Source organism: Conger conger, chromosome 12 (assembly GCF_963514075.1).
Source record: "Conger conger chromosome 12, fConCon1.1, whole genome shotgun sequence".
In the NCBI taxonomy this organism is placed as follows: domain Eukaryota; kingdom Metazoa; phylum Chordata; class Actinopteri; order Anguilliformes; family Congridae; genus Conger; species Conger conger.
The window spans coordinates 22,493,082-22,501,647 of NC_083771.1; the positions used below are offsets into that span (position 1 = coordinate 22,493,082).

At 47.6% G+C, this 8,566-nt stretch overlaps 1 protein-coding gene across 1 annotated transcript; it reads left to right on the forward strand.

Moving 5' to 3' along the window:
- Positions 1 to 792: 792 nt before the first annotated feature.
- drg1 (developmentally regulated GTP binding protein 1) lies at positions 793 to 7,629 on the forward strand. The gene is made up of 9 exons (XM_061215811.1): positions 793 to 981; positions 2,484 to 2,607; positions 3,306 to 3,481; positions 3,848 to 3,917; positions 4,203 to 4,372; positions 5,190 to 5,320; positions 5,784 to 5,951; positions 6,940 to 7,062; positions 7,245 to 7,629. Exons 1-9 carry the CDS (start codon positions 943 to 945, stop codon positions 7,342 to 7,344), a joined length of 1,101 nt encoding a protein of 366 aa, XP_061071795.1. The 5' UTR covers positions 793 to 942; the 3' UTR covers positions 7,345 to 7,629.
- The last annotated feature ends 937 nt before the right edge of the window (positions 7,630 to 8,566 follow it).

The following is an 8,566-nucleotide window of genomic DNA, read 5'->3' on the forward strand; positions in this document are numbered from 1 at the left end:
GTCTGGAGAGCCGCAGGGTGTGCTGGCTTTCGTCTCCACTTTAAAATAAGCAACCGATTCAGACCCAAGAAACCAGGTGAGGTGAGTTAACTGTGTAATCAACGGCTTTCACTGATCAATTAATGCCAAGTAACAACGAAAGCCAGCACACCCTGCGGCTCTCCAGGACCAGGGTTGCCGACCCCTGCTCTAGAACATAGGAGCGGTTAAACTATTTTTGGAGTTAGATAATTGATCAAACATTTAATTAGCACATGATAAGACTACATACGTTTCCTTCAACTCTCAGATACGTCTGCTTTTTGGTTATCTGTAGGAGTTTTACAATACATACAGGGGTGAAAAAATGAGTGCTTTTGCAACTTTATGCAGTAGAGACAGGAACAAGGTGCATATCCAGAAAATGTAAGTGAAATGTCTTATATGCACAGTTCACTTTTTTATTATTATCCCATTTCATTTTTTTCCTTGCAACCTTGACAAATGTATGGCTTTTGTGGTTTATTTTGGCAAGCATGTTCTTCATGTTTAAAAACAAATCGTGACTTAATTCCAGTTACTGAGAATATTATATATTATGTCAAGCATACCTCCCTCCAAACAAACTTGGCAAGACAAGACCAAAATGTTTTCATCTTTTCTATATATTGCAGCAAAATACATCCTAGTAGTGAATTGTAGTATTGAATTGTAGTATTGAATGAATCGAATGCGCTGCGTGCCAACGCCTTTAAGCTGCAGTGAATCAGCCATGCCACATGAGGTGCTGTCAGAAAAAAAGATTAGTCAAACGATGTACTCCTCGCGAGAGTTCGGGTTGGTTCCACTTGATGGCTCGCTGAGGAGCACGTTGGATCTCTGTGATTAAGTAAAATAAAAAATACATATAGCTACTTCTTTGCCAGCGAACAATTTTCAGCCGAATATCACTACACGAGGAAAATGAGTTTGCTTGCAAAAATTGCGGAAATCGAGTCGGAGGTATGGTGAAGTAGCCTATCATGCATGATCGCAAGGAAACATTAGCTGGGAAACTAGCTAACTGTCACAAATTGAGCCTTTTTACGCTCCGTGTGGATTTGTCTTCTGAGCTTCATTTAACGATAACTAAAGTCCTGACTAGAGACAAGCAACGATTTTGTTACTAGTAGTGATGTGCCTGGTAGCGAAGCGTAAAAACGTTATTTGCTGATTCTGCTCGGCTAACATCGCTAGCTAGTTCACTGGTTAGGTACATTCGTTGACTCGTCATGCAATCAGTTGTTCTACCCGCGGTTTATTCAGCAGACATCTAATGTTAATAAGTTGAAAGCAATGGCTCGAGGCTGGTTTGCAATATTAACAATTTTTCATGACGTAAGCAACAAGTTAGCTTACAAAGGTTGTCATGGCTAAACATGGAATTTGTCAGCAGAGTCCCAGTGGCGTTTCCCTTACTTTTTAATTAATGAATACTGTGAGTTAATTTTAGCTAGTGTGGTTTGGATTGGATACTCCTGCTGGGTTCACAATGTCTTGTCTCGGGGCATCAACGCGTTTGTGAGTTTATGATAGTTAGTTTAAGATGATAAAATAAAAGTAACGTTTATTCATTTTGTTTGTTTGCTCTTTTTTGTTGAATTGAGTGAACAGTGTAGGAATTGTAACCATATATATTGGCTCTTAAAACGAGGAGGTGGAAATTGGGGTTTGTCTCGATTTTAGTTTAAAAAAAAAACGTGTTGTCTGACAATTTTCTTTCTAGTTTTCGATATATTCATTATATTGGAAAAAAAGCTATGCCCATCATAAATGCGAAATCGTGCTGCTTGCCAATTTGTTGACTTAATTTTCCCTGTGGCTGTTTGGAACCAAGATATGTACTAGTCTTAGAAGTTTGGAAGTCAAGCACCAAGTGGTGCTGCTGTAGTAAGCCATTAAATATTGAAAAACAAATTTGCCAAGTGACAAGATCAAGTTCAACAGATCACAAACAGTTTTCATAGCCCCAGAAATGAGCTAGAGCTGAAGAAGGCTGCTGTACAGGCCTGTCAGAGCATCATCAGGGAAGATACACAACATCTGGTGATGTCTATGGGCCATAGACTTCAGGAAGCCATTGATTGCAAAGGATTTGCAATTAAATATTGAATATGCTGACTTTATTTCTGTTTGTGTTCATTTGTCCAATTTTGGTCCCCTTAAATTAGGGAGGCTATGTATAAAAAGGGCTGTAATTCCTACATGGTTCACCCAATATGGATGTAAAAACCATCAAAGCTGAAGGTCTGCACTTTGTTTACTGGAGTACAGAGCGAAAACGTGTCACTGTTAAAATGCTTACGGACTGCACTGTATACGATGTCTCTATCGCTGTGTATCGACTGCGATTCTGCATACAGCCTCAGGTACCTCTCATTAGGACTGGGGTGAGACGGTTATGGCTCTTAACAGTGACCGTGTGGCTCGTTCGCATTATGATTGATCGCTGACGCGTGTTTCAGATGGCCCGCACTCAGAAGAACAAGGCCACGGCTCACCATCTCGGGCTGCTGAAGGCCCGTCTGGCCAAGCTGAGGAGGGAACTCATCACACCCAAAGGGGGCGGCGGCGGTGGACCCGGCGAAGGTGAGTCCAATTTCACTTATAACATTCAGCATTTGCTAGCTGGACTAGCCTACTCTATGCCAAACAAGGAATGCTCCGCAGACTGAACTCTGTAAGTTAAAGGTACAGTAAATCATTTCGGATTAGAACCAATTAGAACCCATTTTCAACCAATGAGCTTAAATTATTGTACAGCTGTACAATGTTTTGATACAGAGAGTTGGTCTGTCATCTGCATATTTTGAAACCCGAATTGAAGGACTATAAACACAGGCAGAGGGCGAGTCAACATGTCAGTGAGCCTTTTTCAATGATAGGAAGGGATTTACAATGGTCTTGTAACAATGTTTTAACACAAAAATCTCAAAAGTGTACCTTTAACTTTAGCAGATCCAACACACAACAGATGTGGTAGTTATGCAGTAATCTTGAAATGGAAATTTAGCATGCTTTTACCTGGGGCTATGCATCCCAGCTTCTATATACCAGAAGCAAAAATACACTCTAATGCGAATCTGCATCATTACATAAGGCTGCATGGTGATCCAGGGCAACTTCTGAAAACGAAGAGGAGTGCATCCAGTTGTGTGCAACGCTGCCAGACTTGTCTGATATAATTTCCCCACCTTGGAATCAGACCTGAAACCCTGTCCCCTGACCATTACAGTACACTTTGTCACTCTGTGACCGCACTCATTGTCCGCTGCGTGCACTCGCAGGGTTCGATGTGGCGAAGACTGGAGACGCCCGTATCGGGTTTGTGGGTTTCCCGTCCGTTGGCAAGTCCACGCTGCTAAGCAACCTGGCGGGCGTGTACTCGGAGGTGGCAGCGTACGAGTTCACCACCCTCACCACCGTCCCCGGGGTCATCCGCTACAAGGGAGCCAAGATCCAGGTATACTCCCACAGAACACAACCTTTCAGCGGGCTCTTTGTAGTGCCTATTACCTTTAGGAGTTGATCATCGTAATACTGTCTCTAACCTTTAAGTGTAGAGTGTACGTACTGCTGACTTGGCTGATTCATCGTAAAATAACCCCTTTCACTCATGAACCTTAACCCGTCAATGTTCTGGCAAGTTTTCAGTGACAGCGTCATGTGTCAACTGGAGCCAGAGTCGACTTCCTGTGTTCGATGTTCATCCAGTATTAAAATTTACAGAAATCTTTTGCCACAGCTCGTGTGAACAAAAAGAATTTCAGAATAAAGGACGCAAAAGCAACAATATTTACTAAGTTGTGATGCTGCTCTGTTTTCCCAGCTGCTTGACCTTCCTGGCATCATCGAGGGAGCCAAAGACGGGAAAGGAAGAGGACGGCAGGTCATTGCAGGTAATGCCCGGGACCTACATCATCACTGATACCATCACGCACTGCTGCTGGCTCATGTGCCTGGATGGCTTTAGCGTCTGCCTTCCACCAAACAGCAGAGCCAGGGATTTGTATTGTCGACCAAACCATAACTTAAAACAAGATAATATTTTGTACTTGCAAGTTACAAGACTAAAAATGCTAATGTTAAGGCATTTTTTGCTGTGTGCTCTACTAATGTGTGTGAGAGGCAGCTGTGCTTCAGTAGTAGCCAGCGTAGCGTAACGCCTGATTTCCGTCGCACAGTGGCTCGAACCTGCAACCTGATCCTGATCGTGCTGGACGTGCTGAAGCCTCTGGGGCATAAGAAGCTGATCGAGCACGAGCTGGAGGGCTTCGGCATCCGCCTCAACAAGAGCCCGCCCAACATCGGCTTCAAGAAGAAAGACAAGGGTGGCATCAACTTTACCGCCACGGTACTGTGCATTAGGGGGGCCTATCCCTCTCTCTCCCTCCCTCCCTCCCACTCTCTCTCTCCCTCCCTCCCTCCCTCCCACTCTCTCTCTCCCTCCCTCCCACTCTCTCTCTCCCTCTCTCTCTCTCTCTCTCCCTCCCTCCCTCCCTCCCTCCCTCCCTCCCTCCCTCTCTCTCTCTCTCTCTCCCTCTCTCTCTCTCTCTCCCTCTCCCTCTCTCTAGCCCCTAGCCCCTAGCCCTGGCAAATCATGGCCATCTTTTTTTTTTGTTCTTATTTTTTATTTTTTACAGAATATGTTGGAGTAAGGCATCTGTCCCCCTATAAACAATGCATTGTGGTCCTTTGACCAGAGGGAGGAGTTTTTATGCTCACATAATGAAACTAGACTCTGCTTAAATCTGGAGAAAGCTGTGAAAATGTATTGTCCTTTGCTCCAGTGGTCTCCTCCCCCTATCCCCCAGTATGGGGGAAGAGATGAATGGAGGATTTGGGGACGCACCCATCAACTGAGGGACAGAATTGGTTGGGGGGGAATTTAGAAAGAACTAATCCGCCCGGGCTGTGTCGAAGTGTCCCTGAGCAAGACACCTAACCCCTAAATGCTCCTGACAAGCTGGTCGGTGCCTTGCATGGCAGCCAATCGCCGTTGGTGTGTGAGTGTGTGTATGAATGGGTGAATGTGCATTGTACAGTGCTTTGGATAAAGGCGCTATATAAATGCCAACCATTTACCATTTACCAAAAGAGGGAGCTCAACCGGTTGCAGATTTTGTCGGTAACCAGAGACTGCTCTTTCTGGCTCCCCTCTGCTCTGGCAGTGTGCCCAGTCTGAACTGGACGGCGACACGGTCAAGAGCATCCTCGCCGAGTACAAGATCCACAACGCCGACATCACGCTGCGCGGAGACTGCACAGCCGATGACCTCATCGATGTGGTGGAGGGCAACCGGTACGTACCCCAAACGCCCCCCTCCTCAGGGGCAACAGCATGCGATCAGGACATGAATATCACTAGCTTAGCGTTATCGCTGAGCGTTCTTTCCTGCTTTCAGCTTTCAGAGTGCAAAAGCTCTTAATGTGTGTGTGCTGATACCATGCCCAAATCCGCTGCCACCAGGAGGACGTTTAGGAACTGTTTCATGGACACAGATTAAGCTTAGTCCTAGTTTAGTTTAGTTTTGTATGGAGAATCATCATTCAAAATTTCATTTAGTTAGGACTAGGCCTAATGTGTCTGCAAAACGGAGTTTTTCCATCTGGTTTATGGTCTACATCACATAGCTCTTTTGTCCAATTATTAATGGACCTCTGAAACATGGGAGCCTGGTCCTTCTCATGTACCCTCACCACGCACCTCCTGATCCGACATCGACCCGTTCCTTCTCTCTCTCTCCCCCTCACTCTCTCTGCAGAGTGTACATCCCCTGCATCTACGTGCTGAATAAGATTGACCAGATCTCCATCGAGGAGCTGGACATCATCTACAAGGTCCCGCACTGCGTTCCCATCTCCGCTCACCACCGCTGGAACTTCGACGACCTGCTGGAGAGGATCTGGGACTACCTGCAGCTCGTGCGCATGTAAGCCTGCCGTCAACACTGCGATTATTGATTAGGGCTGTCACGATTGTCACGTCAAGTTTTGCGCTTTCCCCTTTACATATGAATTCTTATAAATTAATTTTAGCGTATCTTTACATTATTGAACTGCCTTCCATGCAGTTTCACCACGTTAGTTATAGCTTATAAGTGTTTTCGATCGAGCTGTTTGACAAATCTTTGCGCAGAGAGTAGTGAGAGAGTGCACATGCTCCTTGATGGTACGACACTATCACTTTGCTGACGACCGTAAAATTTTGATGTGGGCAGCAGACCAATCAACTGAACAACATGGATGTAGTGCCAAAGCCAAATATGAGGGCACCCACCTTGACGCATTTGACTTTCAGAGAAAGCCCAAAACTGTGGATGTGGCAATTTTTTTACTACTACAAAAAAGAAGTGGTAAAAAGTGCTAGTAAAAGTAAAAAATTAAATTTAAAAAAAGGCTATAAAATTGTTAATCACAATTTTTGGTGTGACCCATATTATTACTAATATAATATATTACATTCTACTAGCAAATTACTGCAGTACTGTATTTGCTATTGCATTTTTGCCAGTGATGATTTAATTTGGGTCAATGCAGCAAAGTGGCACTTTCTTGGCAGTCCAGCAGATGGCAGTGTCAGGACAGCAAATGGAGAGACGGCCTCTGATATGGAGTGTCTATGATAATTTGTGAAAGTTATAAATGGCTCTCTCAAGTGCGACTGCTGATTCATCAGTAATTAAAAGATTAATGAATATTCCTCCGCTGCCCACCTGTTTTAAATCTCACACGGTGTGCCTTTGCTACACGCATCCCCTAAAGGTTTCATAGTGCTCTCAGCGCTAATGGCTGGGTGATTTATGTGGACTCCATAACAGAGTGGTTGTACGCCAAAGTGTGTGATACTTGTAGTACTTGGATTTATACGGTGGATTAATGTGGGGGTTCGTCGGGTTTATTTGCACATTCGTCTTGCAGTTACACCAAACCCAAAGGCCAGCTGCCCGACTACACGGCGCCCGTCGTGCTTCCGGACCAGAAGACGGCCGTGGAGGACTTCTGCCTGAAGATTCACAAGAACCTCATCAAGGAATTCAAATAGTGAGTGGGACCTGCGCTTTGAGCAGCGCTCGCATTGCAGCCATGTGCTGCAGACCTTTTTCCTTTTAAAATTTAAATTCCAGTTGCTGTATCACACCGTGTTTGGACTTGTATGTTTTCTGTTAAGCACTTTTTAAACGAAATAAGCTAAACGTGCGTGATGTGACTTTCTCTCCCTGTAGTGCTCTGGTGTGGGGCTTGTCTGTGAAGCACAACCCCCAGAAGGTGGGCAAGGACCACGTCCTGGAGGATGAGGATGTCATCCAGCTGGTCAAGAAGTAACCGAAAGGACCGGAACCCTTCTACACCTGTACCCTCACCCAGAACACCCCCACCGCTCTGGACACGCACACCCCGCCCCACCCAAAACATCCACACCCCCACCACTCTGGACACCTGCACCCCGCCCCACCCAAAACATCCACACCCCCACCACTCTGGACACGCACACCCCGCCCCACCCAAAACATCCACACCCCCACCACTCTGGACACGCACACCCCGCCCCACCCAAAACATCCACACCCCCACCACTCTGGACACGCACACCCCGCCCCACCCAAAACATCCACACCCCCACCACTCTGGACACCTGCACCCCGCCCCACCCAAAACATCCACACCCCCACCACTCTGGACACGCACACCCCGCCCCACTCAAAACATCCACACCCCCACCACACTGGACACGCACACCCCGCCCCACCCAAAACATCCACACCCCCACCACTCTGGACACCTGCACCCCGCCCCACCCAAAACATCCACACCCCCACCACTCTGGACACCTGCACCCCGCCCCACCCAAAACATCCACACCCCCACCACTCTGGACACGCACACCCCGCCCCACCCAAAACATCCACACCCCCACCACTCTGGACACCTGCACCCCCCCCCCCCAAAACATCCACACCCCCACCACTCTGGACACCTGCACCCCGCCCCACCCAAAACATCCACACCCCCACCACTCTGGACACGCTCACCCCGCCCCACCCAAAACATCCACACCCCCACCACTCTGGACACGCACACCCCGCCCCACCCAAAACATCCACACCCCCACCACTCTGGACACGCACACCCCGCCCCACCCAAAACATCCACACCCCCACCACTCTGGACACCTGCACCCCGCCCCACCCAAAACATCCACACCCCCACCACTCTGGTCACGCACACCCCGCCCCACCCAAAACATCCACACCCCCACCACTCTGGACACGCACACCCCGCCCCACCCAAAACATCCACACCCCCACCACTCTGGACACCTGCACCCCGCCCCACCCAAAACATCCACACCCCCACCACTCTGGACACGCACACCCCGCCCCACCCAAAACATCCACACCCCCACCACTCTGGTCACGCACACCCCGCCCCACCCAAAACATCCACACCCCCACCACTCTGGACACCCACAGTAGGGCTTCCCAAACTCCCCGTGTGGATGCTGGCCTTTCTTTAAATCGCTTTGGCCCTGTTGATTTACAATGGC